Consider the following 19776-nt stretch of genomic DNA (forward strand, 5'->3'; position numbering starts at 1 on the left):
TTATTTAGAGGCTTGGAAGACAGTTTTTGCTAAGACATGTAGGCCTCTTATTGGTATGGATGCTTGTTTCTTGAAAATGGACTGTGGTGGATAGTTAATGGAAGCAGTACAGATGTATGGTAATAATCAAAATTTTCCAACGACATATGTTGTTGTTGAAGCTCAAACAAAAGACTCATGGCAGTGGTTTTTAGACCTTCTTCTTCAATATTTAGAAGGATTCAATCATAGACCATATGCATTTATATCAGATTAACAAAAGGTAAAATTTTATACATCTTGTATATTCTTATGATTTATTTTGATTACATCTTATTAGAGTTTGCATACATGTGACAAGGACTAATTCTAGTTGTTCAATGTATTGGTGGCAATATAGAGTAGAGATTGTGTGTAAAGCATTTATATGGAATTTGGAAGAAGAATTATAATGGGTTGGAGTTAAAAGAGTTAATGTGGGCAACTGCTAGGCCAACTACAATTCCAAAATGGGAGAGGGCAATGCAAAGAATGAAGGCATCGAATGAATATGCATGGAAATATATATTGGAGGTCCCTGCATGCCATAGGAAAATATTGAAGCATAAGGACAAGCCTATTGTCACTTTATTTAAAGACATCAAACATTACATCACCAAGAGGATATTGAGAAGAATAAGAAAAAAAACAAAGGTGGAATCCTACATGGCATGGTGATGATGATTTTGCCATATTTGTTGTTATCAATGACATTCAGACTTATTGTGTGAACCTAAAAAAGGAAACTTGTTCATGTAGAAAGTGGGATTTATCTAGTGTTCCTTGCTGTCATGTAATAACATGTATATATGATAAGTGCCAAAATATCGTTATTTTAAATATATATTTGTGGCACTTATCGATTATATTCTTTCCGTTTTTATAATAAAACCCAACTTTTGTGTAAATATTTGTATACTTAAGTTTTGGTTCATTTTATATACCGTTTGATAGTTTTTCTTTTGTTTTATAGGTATTGATGCATATCGGAGCCTCGAGCAATAAAGTGTTGAAGGCACGGCTTCGAATACGCAGTTTTAAAGCAATAAGGAGAAAATTCCGCAGAAGCTCGTTAAGCCAAGCTCTAGCGCGCTTAGAGATTCAATAATAGAGGCAGAGTATTCTTCATAAGCTCGGTTAGTGTGGTTAGCTCGTTAAACGAGATCTTTTTTTACTGTACTAGATATTTAAGAATAAAGTGTAATCTCGCTTAGTCATCTTAGCTCACTTAGAGAGCATGCGCAGATTTTGTTTATATGTTCTTCATTTGTAACATTTTAGGGTTATGGTTTTTAGGGGATTTTTGACCCAAAATCCATCAACTTCATTCTTTGGTAGATTAGGTTAGAAAACAACTATGGAGCATGCATTTGGATGATTGGAGGTGGATTGATCGTCGATCGGAGCTGACAAATTGTGAGATTTTTGGTTCATTTCCCTTCTTCTTTGTGTAATCTCTTGTAGTTGAGTTTTGTTTATGTATTTACTATGGTGTAATATTTAATCTGCTTTACAAATTTGTGTTGATTGTTGTTTTAGATTTTTGGTTCATTTCCCTTCTTTGGTTCTTTCTTACAAATTGTCTTTTATGGTGTTATATTTAATCTGCTTTACAAATTTGTGTTGATTGTTGTTTTAGATTATTGTATTTTTTTATGATTTTGGGTTTTTATAGACATATACTGCTCGAATCCTTATTTAGAATGATTATTTGTTAGTTTCTGAACTCTAGAAATAGATTTATAGCTAACAATCTTTATGGGTGTCGAAGCTTAATGCTTCCGTGTAAGTTGTATCGGTTGAGTGATCGTTGATATAATTGATAAAATAATGTATTAATTTTATAACTATAAATTATTTTTTAATAACTATAAAATATGTTTTAATAATAATGAAATAATTGTGTTTTCCTTTCAATATCCAATATTATCATGTGGTTCTCTTCATTCCATTATAAAAAGTTCAATTTAAAAAGTAATTTTGTTGTAGTTGATTTAGAAAATGAATAATTGATTCATTAGATAATTATTAAAGAGTCGTTAAAGAAGAGTAAATAGTATTAATATCATTAGATAATTTTTTTAATATATATATATATATATATATATATATATATATATATATATATATATATATATATATATATATATATATATATAGAATTATGAAATTTTAATTAAAACATTTTTTCTTTAAAATTTGTTTTTAATAAAGATAAATAACACGTTATATATACTTTTTTATTTGAAAAAAAATTTAGAGACAACAGAATAGCGGATAATACAAAAAAAATCGTTCGCTTAGCATGCTCAAAAGTATTCCCGGTAACAAACAAAAATTAAAGTTTTTAGTTTAGTTATCGATGGAGTTTGACACTTTTCCGGCGATGAGAATTGAGAACACACACCTTGCTATTCAATCCTCATTTCCGATAAACCATCAGTAAGAACCAAAGTTGAAGCTATCTCAGAACTATAAGCAACACCTCTTAACCAGTAAACAACATTCCACTCACAAAAAATGGCACTGCTAGAAACCCAAATTTCCAACCCCCAACACCATTCCCACTCTCTTCCCATTTTCTTCAACCCCAGTTCCGAATTTGTTACCGGCGGTTTGTTTCTCGAACCCTCAATTCCCGATTCCTTCGCTCGTTTCATTTCGTTACGGCTCCCCGCAGTTGCTTCCTCTGAACCAATTCTTCACCGGCGGCATCGGAAAAGGGTTCCGGCGGTTAGATGCTTTTTGTCGGTTAGCTTGCCGAGTAGTAGTACTGCTCTTCCTGTCGATCCCAAACCGTATGTATTGCAAAATGGTGAACACGTCTCTGATAAAGAGACAACCACCGCCGACGGTGACGTTTTGCCTAAAAAGGTTAGGGCAAGAGAACGCGGTGCTATCAATAATACAACTAAGCATCTTTGGTCTGGTGCTATATCTGCCATGGTTTCTAGGTATATTTAATTTTACTGCACCTCCTTGAATATTGCAATTGAAGTTACTATTGTTAGATTGCACTCATTTTATCCCATAATTAGTTATCACAAGTGTCAGTGTCCGACACTGGACACTGACACTGGACACGTCTTTTTTCAGAGGTGTCGGTGATACAGAGCTTGGTGGTGATGCAAATGCAAGTTATATTAATTTAGAAACAAAATCTCAACTGCTGCTATATGTTTTTTTTTATCAGAACTTGTGTTGCTCCACTTGAAAGACTTAAGCTGGAATATATGGTTCGTGGTGAGACGAGAAATATCTTTGAGGTTATTAAGTCAATTGCTACTTCTCAAGGGTTGAGAGGTTTTTGGAAGGGGAACCTTCTAAATATTCTGCGAACGGCTCCGTTCAAAGCTGTTAATTTTAGTGCATATGATACTTATCGAAAGCAACTACTTAGATTCTCTGGGAATGAAGAAACTACCAATTTTGAGAGGTTTATTGCTGGTGCTGCTGCTGGGGTCACTGCTACTATTATTTGCCTGCCACTTGACACTGTATGTGGTGGTAATTTGAATATTGATTTATTAGTTTATTTTATCTTTTACTGCCCAATTGAATATACTTGCATCGTTTAGCATAAATTTGCATTTCAATAGAAAAGCAGTTGCACACTGGCATACAAACATGACAATTTGTGAAACTGTGAAAAAAATGAAAAACCAACTGAACATATTTAGTTCTTAAGTCTGATTTGTAAGAAAATTGCTGTAACAAGCAGTTATTTGGATATAAAAAGTTAGTTTTTGTTGCTAATTAAAGCAAGTGCACACATTCAGCTATTTGAAGTACAATCATTTTAAAAATTAACTTTGTGTGCCTTACAGATTCGGACCAAGATAGTGGCACCTGGCGGAGAAACTTTGGGTGGTGTAATTGGTGCTTTCCAACACATGATTCGAACTGAAGGCATCTTTTCTCTATACAAGGGTTTAGTACCATCACTTATAAGCATGGCTCCATCTAGTGCTGTATTTTATGGTGTGTATGATATGCTAAAATCATCCTATCTGCATTCACCCGAAGGAATGCAAAGAATCCAGAATTTGCACAAACAGGGTCAGGAATTGAGTGCCTTTGATCAGCTTGAGTTGGGGCCAGTAAGGACATTGCTGTATGGGGCTATTGCTGGTGCATGTGCAGAAGCTGCTACATACCCATTCGAGGTTGTGAGAAGGCAGCTTCAATTGCAAGTCCAGTCTACTAAATTAAGTTCTTTAGCAACTTTTGTCAAAATAGTGGAACAAGGAGGCGTTTCTGCCCTCTATGCTGGACTTGTTCCCAGCTTATTACAGGTATTAAATTCTTAATTTCTTGCCATGCTCTAGTTACTTGTATTTTAATGGACTTATATTTATCAGTTTTGAATACCTATGTAGTAGTCCCCAATCTGTTCATATTGATTATTCCTCCTTAATATTATCACTACTGAGAGTTTATAATGTAGATATTATAGATTAAGGTTCATGCAAGGTGTTGTTTTGTTTTTACAATCTGAGTTCCATTTACATTTTACTGTGTGATCACAGGCTGCTGGCTCTATATAGTCCTCTAATCTCCTCAATACAATAATGCCCTGTTTATGAAATGTTTTGATTATTGCTATAAGATTATTTTCCCCTTAAGATTTCATTATGTCAATTATTTATGCCAAAGAAAAAACCCTTTTTATCAAGGAAATGTATATACTATATTTATAATAGGGACCATGAAAACAATTCTATGCGTCTTTATGGTTGTCTTCCTCTGGTCTAAATTTATATCCTAAATAGAAGTATGTTTCCATTTAGGCAAAATTGCTCTCACGGTCAAGATAGACAGAGTCGAGATCATATGCAAGATTAGGAAGGGGTCACAAGATCGTAAATCACATAATTGTATCATATGGATTGTAAGATCCTACCAATTTCACAAACCCACATATATATGTATATATTATATAAAATAACAATCAAGTAAAACAATCAATCGTGTATATGTATATAAAACAACATCCAAGTAAAAAAACTTAAAATCACATCCAAAATATTTAATGAAACTCAAATTAGGATCATAAGATTCATCACATAATGTCATACAAAATTCATAAATGCCACTAACAACTAACACCATGGCATGGATATAAAATGTCAAAGGGAAAGAATATAAATCAGAGAAGTTCAGAAAATAGAGGGAAAGGGTCAAGCGTCAAAAAGATTGCTGCTTAAGGGTAGCATGCCTCGGCACACTTCGACAACATAACAACTACGCAAATGAAAGGTTGCTGCCTCTGCACGTTGGTCCCAGTCACTCCCACCAATTAACGATTCTTCGCATAAACAAACACGGCGAGATATAGCAATATTGCAGAATAGCAGGATTCTACGCGCTGATTCGCAATTTAAGTTACATGCTCATGGTCCTTGAAGTTGTTTAATTGTACCACTTTAGTCCTTTATATTGTTTTCCTAACCAGGTCCTTTAATTAACTATCAACATGTACATCGTTGACATTTTTTGAGTTTGTGTCCAACTCCGTAAAAAAATGCCTGCGTAGTTGTTATGTTGTCTAAGTGCTTATGTGGTTACTAAGTTACAATTTTGACTTTTGTTTTTACTAAAATAGAAAATATGCTTGGCTGTTCACCTGCAAAGAAGCCCAGTTTTGTAATAGAAAAACCCTCCATCATCTGCATCCATTCTCACCGTCACACTCACCTCTAACCTAACCAATCAAAACCCTACCTTGAAATCAAAACCACTTCATTATTTGCCTGTACACCCTCAAGCAAACAGAACACAGCATGACCAACCAACCGGCAACCCATAGTCATTTCAGCCCCAAACATTTCTGGGAAGATGAATGAAAATGAGTGTGATTTTACAATGATTTTCACAGTGGAAATTGGAGAGGGTTGGTGTGGCTTATAAAAAATTTCAGAGACTGGTGAGATGGAATGTTTCACGACTGGGAAGGTTGGTGATAGAGAGTAGAATTTAGTATTTAAGTTTATTAAGAATTTTTATAAGTAGTAGTTTTATTTGTATTGTTATTTATTTGGGCCTTTATTAATATTTGGGCTTTTTAGTATGTTATCCACTACTAACATTATATATTGTAGTCTCATTGAGACATTAGGGGATCAAAAAGAAATGAAATGAATTTTATCTTTTTAATTAGTTTTTATTTGTCTTCTCTAGTCTTTTAGTGTTTTCCTTTCCTATTCTATAAACCCTAGTTTTGATAGGAACAACTTCCTATCAATTGGTGCTTTCATTTTCGATCTCTTGCCTCAAATGTTCTAAATCTATAGTTGTGAATCATGAATATTCCAATTTTTGATGCAAGTGAAGATGCCTATTGGTGGATTCTATGTTTGGAGAAATTTTTCAAAGAGCATGAAACACCCAAATCATTGAAGATTTTAAAAGCTGTTGGAGCATTGAGAGGCTCTGCTTTCACATGGTGGATATGGTGGTGTCGTATTCATCCGAGATATAATTGGGACACATTTACAACAGCATTATTATGGCGTTTCAAGCCGGAGTGGAGACCCATTTTACCGTTGGATGATGAAGAAGAGGAACCAATACATGAATCAGTGGAGCCTATAGATCAGATCTCGGAATCTGTTGAGGAGGATGCAGAAGAAGAATCGTATCTGTATACAAAACAACTGCCACAACCAAATCTGATGACACATCATGATGAAGAAACAAAGTCAGTGAACGAGAACTCACTATCGGAGCCACCACCGGCGTCAATCTTTGATCCACCTCCGGTACCGCTGCCACCTTTGAAACCATTTTGTTATGAAGAAAATGTGTCAAAGAATACATCTCCGGTGACGATGCCACTTCCGACGACGGAGCCACTCGCTACCATCGTTTCATCTCAACTACCACCTCTGAAATCAACATATATGTGTTTGACAACGATACTTCCGCTGCCCTACAAAGTTTCAGATCTATTGTCGTTATTTCGTGTAAATGATTTTCAACCAACAACCACTGAGCACGTGTTTTCCATCTTCGTCTTTGATCCCGGCAGAAATTTGTTCGTTATCTCTTGCAACCCTTTCCAAATCTTTAAATCCACCTATGCAGCCCTCTCCAAATGGGAAATTTACAGACACCTTATTATTTTTACTAAAAAAAAAAAAATTTCTACTCAATCCGCCATCTCACCTTGTTTATCAGCTCCATTTTCATTTCTATGGAATACAGAGGAAAATAGAGAAAGATTAAAGCTCTACTTCATTGTTGAATTCATTAAGAAATGGAGTACTTAGTCAAAGAAGATAAAGTTCTTTTTTTTTAAAAAAAAAACATTGGAAAAGGGAATATTGGAGGTTCTTTCTTGTTGTGTTTCTTCAAGAGCAATAGAGAAACTCTTACCAACCATTGGATCATGTCATGTGAAATCTCAACTGTGCATAAAAAAGCACAATCCATGTGAAGTTGCACCTTCGAATCACACGCCAACACTTGGCGTCATAATGCTTGATGCATATTTCTTCTCACCTCCTATCTATTTTCATCCGTCATTTAATTTTAATTATTGTGCTAAAGGACAAAAAGCACAATGTTGTCATCCATGATTTGATACCACGTCCATGATTCCATGTTATTTTAGGATTTTCTCTTTAATGAGGCACCACTAAGAGTTATTTTAGAACCTTGAGGACAAGGTTCAAGTGGACCCGGCGGTAATGATAGAGAGTAGAATTTAGTATTTAAGTTTATTAAGAATTTTTATAAGTAGTAGTTTTATTTGTATTGTTATTTATTTGGGCCTTTATTAATATTTGGGCTTTTTAGTATGTTATCCACTACTAACATTATATATTGTAGTCTCATTGAGACATTAGGGGATCAAAAAGAAATGAAATGAATTTTATCTTTTTAATTAGTTTTTATTTGTCTTCTCTAGTCTTTTAGTGTTTTCCTTTCCTATTCTATAAACCCTAGTTTTGATAGGAACAACTTCCTATCAGTTGGACTCACGGGGCGCGGTGCTCGCGGAGACAGATCTCCCCTTCTTTTCCATATTCTATGCTTCTCTCTAAAGCTATTGTTGTTGCCTTCACTTGCTGTTCTGTGATGATTCTTTCTGTGTAAAGGAGGATGATAGTTAGTGATGGAAGTTAATGGTGAATAGATGATGGGCTATGGGTGAAGATGAAACTCCCCTCTCATACTCTTCTTTACCCTCTAGATTATGTGTTTTCTCTTTTTTTTTCTTCCCTCTTCTCTTTCTCTCTCAATCTCATCTTTTTTGTTTCTCAGGTTTCTGTTTTTAGTAGGGGTATTGTGATGAGGAGTCAGGACTCAGGAATGGGTAAAATTGAGAGAAAAAAAATGATAAGCTATATTAGCTTTAAACTATTTCAAGTAACTTATTAGCAAATGCTACAAATTTGTAAAATAAGTTATAACCTTGTGAGAAAAGGACAGTTACCAGACGAGTCTTTTTTAGTTGTATGAGCTTATAAGCTAGCTAGCTTATTGTGCTTGCCAAACAGGCCATAATTTGATTTTTTATCTAATAAAAACGCAGGACTAGGATATGGTGTAGGAATAAATACGTAGTCAAATTATCAGTCACATCAGCATCATAACAGCCTCATAGACATGTTTTTACTGGATTTAGACAGAAACTCAAAAAGGTCAACTGTGTGCTTGTTATGAGAGTTAAGGGCCTTCTTGATAAAAAAACATAAAAGACTCATGTGGCACACTGAAACAATTTAAAGGACCACATGTTCAATTTTGCCTTTCATTCATTTTATGAGAGTTAAGGACCTTCTTGATAAAAATCATAAAAGGCTCGTGTGGTACACTTAAACAACTTAAAGGACCACATGATCAGTTTTGCCTTTCATTCATTTTATTTGTTTCTGATTTCATGCTGCTTATGATTGCTTTCTTCTTAAACATTAAAGTTTAATAAATGTGTTTTGATTTCCCATTCTCAGGTACTTCCTTCTGCATCAATTAGTTACTTTGTGTATGAGTTCATGAAGATTGTTCTCAAAGTAGAGTGAGTAATCAATGAACAGAACAGATGAGATCTTCAGTTTTATACGGATAACAAGCAGTAATCTGATTTATAAGTGAGCATCTGATATTGTTGTGGAATGGTAATTTTCAACTTCAGTGGGCTATATTTGATGTTTGCCTCTCAGGGTTAAAGTAAAACCATAATGGTCTACCATTCCATACCAACGCCATCACGATATGGATATCACACATATTGGTGTTTTTGAACTGGCTTTACAGTTGATTAACGAAAGCATCAACTGTGCAAAAAAAAAAAAAATTAGTAGCAACTGCCGGATCCTGAATCTTATGCTTGTTCCGTCTACACATTTTTGTTAAAATTTTTTTCTTCTGGCAGTTGAGTTGATTATTAGCATGGTCGGTCCAAGCCAGCAAGTCCCTTTGCTTTAGATTGTAACTCTTAACGGAGCTTATCTATTATTCTTGGACATTTTTTTGCACTGAACAGGATATCCTACTTGTGAATGCACATGATCCACAATATATCACAAACAAAGGAAGTTCGAAAGAGCTTATGTAGTGGTTTGTTTTCACTTTTCAGTTTGCTGTTTGTCATCAAAATGACTAGTTATGTTTGGGAGAGGGAAGTGCTTTGGAGTTACATACAAATTTCATACTTTCTTGATTGTGATTGGTTTGTGTACCCCTCGATTCCATGTGACGTGAAACGGGTCATTTTTAAAATTGAATGTCATGTTGTTGAAATGCTTAGAAGCAAAAATTAACAAATGCCATTGTTTCTATTATGGAAAACGGGGGGCATTGATAGACTGATGTGTAATCATTCGTATGTGAGAGTTGCGTATAAGATCAAAAACATCTTTAACGGTCACGATGAAGAACATGATACCGTTTTTTGGTTTGTAATCTAAAACAACGGAACGTTAAAAGAAGTTCTACCAAAAGTTAAAAGAAGTCCTGGGGATAGATTGTGATGTATATGAATCAATTTGTCACAAAACATTCATAAAATGCTGCATCTTTCATTTCAAATCTTTTGAAGGGTTGTTTTTTTCCCACAAAAAAGGCATGCACCAAAAACATGAATGATTCTATAAAAGGAATCACTCTACATGCAAATTCAAATATGAAATTCCTCTAGTTTACACACTTAGATCCACTTGTTTTCCTTTATACACAGAATTAAGTAAACTATTGTTCTGTACTACCTACATTAGTACCAAAACAAAACTATATTAACCATTTGTAGGAGAAAAACATATAATTAAGAATGTGCAAATCAAAACTCATCAATCATTAGCTTGATACACATATGAAAAGTGGGATGATCTCATTTTCTCTATCCCTTTGATTTTTCTACTGAAAATTGAAGTACCTAGTCAACAAAACAATCACTCTAGCAGTTTATGGATCACTCCAAGTTAAACAAATTGAGATTAAAAAAAAAAGCTATTACTACCATAAAACTTGTACAATTAACCAGATACATACTCCCACCATTTGCAAATAGCATATCCATAAATTAAGCTATAAGTAATCACCCTCAAAGGAGACTTTGTAAACCTGTATCATCAGAGAGAACAAAGATTCATCATTCATCCAAGCAAAATCAGAAAAAACTATCGATCTCACCGTCAATTCAAACATGCATTTACATACGAACAGATTCATCAAAATCTAGTTAAAGAGAGGCACCTTGAAAATCCAGATCCATAAAGAAAAGCAGCTTCTGTTCTTTCCTCAACAGTAACAGGATAAGGCCAACGAGAAATATCACGGTTGAAATAATCCCAATCAGGTAAAAGAAGACAAGAAATTCCAACAAGACCCAACACATATGTAGTCAGCATCTTCTTGAATGAGTGTGTGCATATACCAACTGCTAATATAACTACTGCCAGCCAAAGTAGACAGGCTCTTAGAGCTGCATCATTTGCCATGGTTGTGATGAGGTTGGTGAATGTCACAAGCCAATTTTGGAGACTTTGGGATTAGATTCAGTTAAATTTTTTGATATTGTTGTTTTTGTTTGTTATGCTGTGTTGTGATGTTGATGAAAAAAATGAATGAAGGGCCATACAAATGCAATTACGGCATTGGTGAGGAGTGAGGCAAAGTTAAGAAGATGTATGAGCTTTAAATGCTAACTCAACTGTCCCTTCTATAAACTTTAAATGTTTTAATTTAATGTCATACTACCTCATAGTTGTCGTCTTAGAATCGGGTTGGCGACCTCTCACCTCCTTTATGACAATGATAATGTGCATAAAAAGAAAGTTTTATTCATAGAAACTCAAACGATTGCTATATACTTCAATGTACATTAATGAAAGATGGTTATCAAAGTGCACTAGTGATAACGAGTTGGAAGACATAAAAGAGTTAGGTTTGTGGACTCCAATGCTCTTATCACACATGTCTAAAAAAATAGTACTTTGAGAATTTGGAGTTAAAAGAAGGTGAAGTTTTTCGATTTGGTAATAGTAATGCTTGTAAGGTTCATGATATTGATTCAGTTAGACTCAAAATATTTGATAATCATGAGCTACTTTAATGTAAAGTGAAATATGTTCATGAACTTAAGCGGAATTTATTTTCTACAAACATGTTTTACGATTTAGCCTATTACACTAGAATTGAACATGGCATATTAAAAATTTCACATGGTGTGTTGATTATTGCTAAAGGGTTTAAAATGTACAGGTTCTATATTTTAGGTAGTTCCACTTTTATTGGTCATACATCATTAGCTAGTCAAGACTTTCATGATAAAATCAACCTATATCAGGGTTGTGAGTAGGCTTGATCGAATCATGATCTTGGAAGGTTGGTGGGGTTGTTAGGGGCTTTATCCCCAACGGGCCCTCCCTAGAGATGTCTTTGATCATTGCCCTATTACCCTTTAAGTATGACAATCAATTGTGGGGCCCCTAACCTTTTAGGTTCAACCATCATTGGTTGTCTCATCCTGATTTCAATGAGTTGGTTCTCAATTCATGGTCAACTTCTTTGATCCAGGGTTGGAAGACTTTTGTTCTTTTGGGGAAGCTTAGATCTCTTAAAGCTTCCCTTAAAGGTTGGAGTAAACCGATTTTCGATGCTGAAACAAGTTAACTAATCGTAAATAGTTAAACACATAGTTGTTAACGAAAACAGACATCGATAGTGCTTGCACACATGTCGTACACCAGAGTACAAACAAGTTCACAACCTAGACCGAATGAACCGGCCTAGTTTGATACCAATTATGTAACACCCTAAACCCCAACATGCAATTTATAAAATAATCAAAGTAATTATTTTTTTAGAAAAGGATGTCACATTTTTCTTAAATAAAACATCTTCCTTAAATTATAAATAATAGCAGCGGAAAATTACACAATTAAAAAACACAACCTTGAATAGTCTCATAAAATGGAAATCACTTTAACTCAAAAGAACATTAGTTTAAATAAACTCTACAAGTCACAAAATAAAATAAGAAAACATTTCCAAACCAAGTGTTACACTATCAGAGCGACACAAAGACACTAAACGGCGCATAAAACAATAAAGATGACCACTAGCCATCCTCCACACAAGCAACATCTGAGGCTCATCAGTCTCTACCTGAGTATCTACGACTACACTATAGGCATAAAGCCAACACAAGAAGCGAACAGGGGGTGAGAATCCATTCATAAATGTTAATGGGGCATAAAACAACGGGGATAACTTAATAATATTATTCTTCAATCACATAGATTAATTATGAACAATTATCAATCACAAATATAGTCATGCATTGCAATGCAATTCTTCCATTCTTCTCAATTGCATGTCGTACCAAGGTTTGGAAGTTAGAGTTATGTTACTGAATAATCCATTGTCTCTGGTTCCTCTCTAAATCTGATTCCTCTAAACCTAAGGCACGCCACTGGTTCCTCCCTGAACCATGATCCTCACTGTGTAAGAACTAGATTTTGTTATGGCCTTTAGTTTTTATGATACCAATACATTGTTTCTTAAAGAACAATTTTGAACCCTAATGGTTTTTTTTCTAGTGTGTAGCTTTTTCTTACAAGTTCTGACTTTGATAGAATGGCGTGTGACGTCATCAGTTTCAGGAATTAATACACTCTGACTTTGAAGAGATAACAGTGCGATTTACAAAGAAAATTCAAGATCTGGAATGCTCTTTGACAATGCTTCTAAATTAATGCTCATCAAATGGCTTTTGACTCTAACTCAGATAAAGGGCTTCTAAAGAATTTCAAAACTCTGACTTTTGGCACAAGTTTTGAAGATCAAGTTCTGAATACTCTAAAAACAAGGTTTTGGACTTGGTTGGAAAAAAAATTCTTGAAACCCAATTCAAAGAGTTTTATACTTTATTGAAACCAAACATGAAAGAAACACTTTCCTAATTAAGATACTTATCAGCTTCTCAGAGTCTGATAAAAATTTCCTGGTTCGTCATCTCAGAGCCTGGCTATATTATCTTAGAGCTTGATTGGGCATAATGCCTGGTTCTTGTATCTCACTTTATCTCAGAGCCTGGCTTGCAATCACAGCAAATGAGGTATCAAAGTCTAGTTGATATCAAAGTCTAGTTGTATTTCTTTTAAACAAAGGTTTGGTTCATAACTTAGATCATCCTGGTTAGAAATGTAACTCAGAGCACGAGTTATCTTCAGAAATGCCTGTATAGACAAATTTAGTGAACTTTTTTAAAGTTCCTGATCAATCAAACATTGTTAAAGCATAAGCAATAAATCAGAACATATGTATGATATAAGCAAATGGAAAATAGATATATGAAAATCATCTATACTTCTCCCCTTTTGTCATCAATCAAAAAAGAGTGCAAAAGAATAAGAGTGAAATGAAGCAAACTTTCATTTATCTTAAAATGATAATGATACAAAAATTAATGTTGTTGTTATTGATGAAATTGTTGTAATGAATGTTGTTGGATTGTTGTGTGACGTTTATGAATGAATAGTAGGCACTGATATGATTTTCATGTTTCCGGAAATTGATGTTTTGGGGTAACTGTCTCATAGCAGAAAAACTGAACATTTTTGGCTTCTGCTACAGGGGTAACTGGTTACTAGAATTGGGGTAACGGGTTACCCTGCATTAAAATTGGGATTTTGGGCTACTTTTGAATGAAGTTACCGGTTACCAGGATTGAGGTAACCGGTTACCACTGAAGGATTTGGCGTGGTTTCGCTACTGTAAGTAGTGTAACCGGTTACTAGGATTGAGGTAACCGGTTACCACTGTACTGAAAGGAAAAATTTGAAAACTTTAAAAATTCATATCTTGAGACTCGGGTGTCCGTTTGACGCACCGTTTTGAGCGTTGTAAAGGTAAAAATATTCTCTTTTATTTGATCATGAAATTGGGTTTTTAAATAAACATATTTCTGATGATAAAACATTTCTGGCGTGTCAGTGTTGTGTACAATGCAATGAATTTAGGGATGCTTGACGATGAAATTTTGGGATGATGATCCTATAAATTGTAGACTATATTACGATTACGTTGTTGTTGTTATTGGCCTGAAATGATAGGACTTATTGTTGAGAGCTTATGCTATAGAATTTTACATATTCGTGGTTACATCTTTAATGTCACATGCATTCATTGTTGAAGGCTTATGCCTTGTTGTTGGTTGAGGGCTTATGCCCTGTTGTTGAGGGCTTATGCCTGTTGTTGAAGGCTTATGCCTTGTTATTGGCCATTATCTGGAATTTTGGAATGGTCTTATACCCTGTTAGTACCACATGCATGACATTGAGTCAGTTCCATAATTTGAAAGTGTGATTGCATGATGAATTGAACGTGCTTATGTATGTTACTGTATGTGTAAACTAACGAAGATGACAATAATTGGTGAAGTATGATTCAAATAACCTATATGAGATGTCTGTTGTATAGTCATTATTATAAGATTTATTATATTGTTGTGATATCTCACCCCTTCTGTTTGAATGTTACCTCTACGTGGGTAACGCGCAAGTGACAAAGATTAGAGTAGCTGAGGTATGGAGCGACACCTATTATTGCGTAGATCAAATCGGGTTTTGCTCTAATACGAACCACCGAGGAATGAACACTTGTTTGTGCAATTTCTTTATTTATGATATATTTTGGAAGTTTTTAGAGGTTATGAACTCTCTTGGTTTATGTTGCAATTTTTGGCACTTTGAGTTGTTTTAAAGATGATAGTTATTTTGCATTGATTATTTTCGTTGTGTTAATAAAAGGAAGTTTGAATAATTGATTGATTGCAAAGTCGGTTCATCAGAGTTAATGTGTTATGTATCTTGGTTTAATTATTTGAGCATATTGTGATGAGTTGATGATGTAGCATCCTATTACTTGTTTGATTGAATTTAGGCTTAATACTCAATTTGGTCCTCTACCTATACACTAGGGTCCAATTTGGTCCTTTACCTTTTAAAAGTTTCAAGTTGGTCCCATACGTTTCCAAAACGTATTCACGTTGGTCTTATCCGTTTGAAACGTTAAATATATTCCAACGTGGCTGCTAGGTGTCATGGGTAGGGTAATAATAATGATGACCTGTCATTTTCACTAGCAAATAGTGTACCCTCACTATCCATGTGCCATTTTCGTTCAGCAATGTTAGAAGGATTCTGAAGACAAGTGTGCGAAGACGAAGAGTTCTGCGAAGACAAAGAGGACAGAGTGTGCGAAGACGAAGAAGGCGACTTATCATCACGAAGAAGACGAAGAGGAAGGAGTATACGAAGGTCAGATTTCTTATTTCTTCAATCTTTTCTTGTTGTGTATATGTTAGGGTTTCTGAATCGTATGAAATTAGGGTTTTTTCCCCTTTTTCATTTTTTCTGTTTTACTGGATTATCTTGTTTACGTTTTGGTAGAAATATTGCTAAAAAATACGTATTTTCATCTATTAGGTTGAAATGGATGAAATAATGACCTTTAATGTGCACCATAGTGGTCAATTTCTGGACTCAGAAAAAACGATTTATGAGGGGGGTATATGTGATAAGTTAGTAGTAGATGCTGATAGGTGGTCTTACTTTGAATTGTTGGGTCTTTTGAAAGACTTTGGTTATAATGGAGTTTGTAGCATATACTACAATGACCCAACATTTGGGATGAACCTTCTCAGAGATGATAAGGGTGCCTTGGAAATAGCTGACCTCTTTAGGGTACATCTTAAAGTGGATATTTACATAGAACACCCTTTATCCCAACCAGAATTTGTTGATAGTCCTAATATTGTTGAAGAAGCCAGTATTGAAGAACCTTTGAATGAGGTTGATCCAGGAAACTATGATACAATTCAGGATATTGTTAATGAAGTACTTAATGAGGGTGAGGGAGATGTAGGAGGGAATGCAGACCAAGGTAACATGGGCAATGAGGGTGAGGGTGATGGAGGGGTGAGTGCAGGCCAAGGTAACATGGGCAATGAGGGTGAGGGTGATGGAGGGGTGAGTGAAGGCCAAGGAAACATGGGCAATGAGGGTGAGGGTGATGGAGGGGTGAGTGCAGGTCAAGGAAACAGTGGCAATGAGGGTGTTGAGGTCCTGAATGCAAATGAAGAAGACCTGAACAATCTGATTGATGAGGTTATGATTGCAAGTGAGGGTGTTGAGGTCCTGAATACAAATGAGGGTGTTGAGGTCCTGAATGCAAATGAAGAAGCAGAAAATGCAGGTGTGAATGCGTGTGTGGATGACTCTAATGATAGTGGTGATGAGACATATAATTGTGATAGTGCTATGGAGGTTGAATTTAGTGACTCTGATGCTAGTATGGATTATTCTGATGAGGATCTTGCTAATTTTATGGAAGGAGCAACAAGCAAAAATAAGAAGCCTATGGAAGGAGCCAGTGGTGGTGATGACAAAGAGTTGAACAATGATAATGAAGAATTAGATAGTGGGTGTGATAGTGATTCTAAGGATAGTGATTGTGAGGATACTGGTAACATAAGAAAGAAGAAGTATCCTATTTTCAAGTTATTAAAAGACATGTCTCAATATAAATGGGAATTGGGAAATTTTTTTAACTCCAAGAATGATTTTAAAGAAGCTATTAGAACCTATTCTGTTCAAACTGGTAGAGCTCTTAAGTTTGTAAAAAATGACAAGTTGAGAGTGAAGGTTGAATGTAAAGAAGGCTGCAAATGGGAGGCTTATTGTGGAAAGCTGCCTAATGAGGAGACTTGGCAAATTAGAAAACTTGTTGATACACACAATTGTTCTAGAGAGTTCAATGTACCATTGATGTCTACTAAGTGGCTCAGCACAAGGTTACAGAATTCATTGAAATCTAATCCTAAGTTGAAAGTTAAAGACATTAAAGAAAAGGCTATAAAGAAATGGAATGTGGGGGTGTGTAAGACAAAGGCAATTAGGGACTGAAGTTTAGCTAGGGACATGGTTGATGGTTCATTTATAGGGGATTACACAAGGTTATATGATTATTGTCATGAGATACTGAGGACAAATCCTGGTTCTACTGTTAAGTTAAGTGTCACACCAGCTCAAGAGGGTGCTGAAGATACAAGGCCTTTTTTCAAGAGGTTATATGTATGTTATGCTGCTTGTAAGCAAAGTTTCAAGCTGTGTAGGCCTATTATTGGTCTTGATGGTTGCTTTCTAAAAGGATTATGTGGAGGTCAGATCTTAGCAGCTATTGGGACTGATCCAAATGATCAGATGTTACCTATTGCAGTTGCTGTTGTAGAAGGGGAAACAAAGGATAGTTGGTTATGGTTCTTGCAACTTCTCATTGATGACCTAGGTGGCAGAGAAGAATGTAGAACCTACACATTCATTTCTGACCAGCAAAAGGTACCATTCCATAATTTACCTACTCTGTTAAATTGTATTTACATTGATTACTGATCTACTCTGTTTTTTATGTTACAGGGTCTACTTCCTGCAATGGATGAGTTGCTTCCAAATGTGGAACAAAGGTTCTGTGTTAGGCACTTATACAACAACTTTAGAAAAAAGTTCCCAGGAAAAATGTTGAAGGAGATAATCTGGAGAGCAGCTAGGGCAACTTACCCACAAGCATGGGAAAAGGAGATGAGAGGTATGAGGCAGATAAATGATGAGGCATACAAGCATATGATGCAGACTCCACCTAGATTTTGGAGTAAGTCTTATTTTAGGACAACTTCAAAGTCTGATACAGTGTTGAACAACATGTCTGAAGCCTTCAACAGTGTCATTGTGGAATCTAGAGGTAAGCCAATTGTGACAATGCTAGAAGAAATTAGGGGCTACATAATGGAGAAATGGGCAACAAATAGGGTTAAATTCCTTAACTTAAGTGATGAAGATGTATTGCCAAACATAAATAAAAAAGTGGAGAGAACAAGTTCTTGCACAAATTCATGGATTGTTAGGTAACTTAAGTTTCTAATTATGTATTTTTTGTTATTCATTTTCTGATTATGTATTTTTTTGCTATTCATTTTCTGTTGTATTTTTTGTACATAGGATGTCAGTTGAATTCATTTATGAGGTTAGGGACATTGAGAACCCAGGTGACATTTTTTCTGTCAACCTAAAGGAATGCAACTGCATATGTAGGAAGTGGCAACTAACAGGGCTTCCTTGTGTGCATGCTATTGCTGCATTGAAGAGTAGAGGTTTACATGTTGAAGACTTCATTCTTGACTTTTATAAAAAGGCTAGGTATATGTCTGTTTATGAGCCTATTATTTATCCAGTAAATGGAACAAATTTATGGGTCAGAACAGAGTTCCCAGATGTCCAGCCACCAAAGTACAAGAAAATGCCTGGTAGGCCTAAGAAGAGGAGGAATCGTGAGGCTGGTGAAATTGATGGGACAGATAGGAAAATGAGGAAGACAAGTATGATAATGAAGTGCACAAGGTGTAGGCAAACTGGGCACAACAAATCCACCTGCAAGAGGACTCAACCACCACAAGGATCTCAACCAAGACAAGCTTCAAGGACACAAGGATCTCAGCCAACACAAGCTTCAAGGACACAAGGATCTCAACCAACACAAGGATCTCAACCAAGACAAGCTTCAAGGACACAAGGATCTCAGCCAACACAAGCTTCAACGACACAAGGATCTCAGACACAACAAGCATCTCAACTTGTACAACCATTAAGGGCACCACCTACACTAGGGGCTCATAAAAAGATGTCAACAGCTAGGCCACACAAGATACCATTTAGGAAACCAGCACATGTGGGTCCAACAACAAGGCTTAGTGCATCTCAAAATGCAGTTGGTCCTACCACTAGGAGGACCACTCCTACAAAAAGAAACAATACTAAGAAGGGCATTTAGTCTGTTAGGGTCTGTTTACTATATTTTGGTTCATGTTTTGGGTTGTTTTATGTAATGTTTGACTAGTGTCTACTTTGAACATGTGCTGTTTCAATGTAATGGTTCATTTAGTCTGTTAGTATATTTTGAACATGGTATTTCTGTTTTAATGTAATGGTTCATTTCTGTTTTAATGTAATGGTTCATTTAGTCTGTTAGTATATTTTGAACATGGTATTTCTGTTTTAATGTAATGGTTCATTTCTGTTTTAATGTAATGGATCATTTAGTCTATTTTTCTTGGTATTTCTGTTTTGAGTACCTCATATACATCTTGCAAGTTAGGTGTAATAACATATTTCAAGTTAAGTGTCACACCAGTTCAAGAGGGTGTTGAAGACACAAGTTAAGTCTAATAACATATTGCAAAATACATGTCTCAAAATA

General features: G+C 35.3%; 3 protein-coding genes across 3 annotated transcripts; 2 read left to right on the top strand and 1 right to left on the bottom strand.

Annotated features, from left to right (window-relative positions):
- Positions 1–2302: 2302 nt before the first annotated feature.
- LOC131662053 (probable mitochondrial adenine nucleotide transporter BTL3) lies at positions 2303–9600 on the top strand. Its single transcript, XM_058931730.1, has 4 exons — positions 2303–2972; positions 3212–3515; positions 3846–4313; positions 8976–9600. The coding sequence occupies exons 1-4, from the start codon at positions 2539–2541 to the stop codon at positions 9042–9044; spliced, it is 1275 nt and encodes a 424-aa protein (XP_058787713.1). The 5' UTR covers positions 2303–2538; the 3' UTR covers positions 9045–9600.
- Positions 9601–10285: 685 nt separating this feature from the next.
- Positions 10286–11135, bottom strand: LOC131662054 (signal peptidase complex-like protein DTM1). The gene is made up of 2 exons (XM_058931731.1): positions 10717–11135; positions 10286–10584 (listed from the first exon to the last, which is right to left on the bottom strand). The coding sequence occupies exons 1-2, from the start codon at positions 10959–10961 to the stop codon at positions 10497–10499; spliced, it is 333 nt and encodes a 110-aa protein (XP_058787714.1). The 5' UTR covers positions 10962–11135; the 3' UTR covers positions 10286–10496.
- A 6312-nt stretch (positions 11136–17447) lies between these two features.
- Positions 17448–19350, top strand: LOC131658412 (uncharacterized). Its single transcript, XM_058927707.1, has 3 exons — positions 17448–17864; positions 17943–18427; positions 18522–19350. The coding sequence occupies exons 1-3, from the start codon at positions 17448–17450 to the stop codon at positions 19348–19350; spliced, it is 1731 nt and encodes a 576-aa protein (XP_058783690.1).
- The last annotated feature ends 426 nt before the right edge of the window (positions 19351–19776 follow it).

The sequence above is a fragment of the Vicia villosa genome, linkage group LG3, assembly GCF_029867415.1.
Source record: "Vicia villosa cultivar HV-30 ecotype Madison, WI linkage group LG3, Vvil1.0, whole genome shotgun sequence".
NCBI classification, from domain to species: Eukaryota; Viridiplantae; Streptophyta; class Magnoliopsida; order Fabales; family Fabaceae; genus Vicia; species Vicia villosa.

Coding starts and splice junctions, on each gene's coding strand:
- LOC131662053 (XM_058931730.1), top strand. CDS start 2,539: ATGGCACTGCTAGAAACCCAAATTTCCAACCCCCAACACCATTCCCAC. Junction 3,516..3,845: donor TTTGCCTGCCACTTGACACT/GTATGTGGTGGT, acceptor TGTGCCTTACAG/ATTCGGACCAAGATAGTGGC. Junction 4,314..8,975: donor TTGTTCCCAGCTTATTACAG/GTATTAAATTCT, acceptor TCCCATTCTCAG/GTACTTCCTTCTGCATCAAT.
- LOC131662054 (XM_058931731.1), bottom strand. CDS start 10,961: ATGGCAAATGATGCAGCTCTAAGAGCCTGTCTACTTTGGCTGGCAGTA. Junction 10,585..10,716: donor TATGGATCTGGATTTTCAAG/GTGCCTCTCTTT, acceptor CTGATGATACAG/GTTTACAAAGTCTCCTTTGA.
- LOC131658412 (XM_058927707.1), top strand. CDS start 17,448: ATGGTTGATGGTTCATTTATAGGGGATTACACAAGGTTATATGATTAT. Junction 17,865..17,942: donor TCATTTCTGACCAGCAAAAG/GTACCATTCCAT, acceptor TTTATGTTACAG/GGTCTACTTCCTGCAATGGA. Junction 18,428..18,521: donor ACAAATTCATGGATTGTTAG/GTAACTTAAGTT, acceptor TTTTGTACATAG/GATGTCAGTTGAATTCATTT.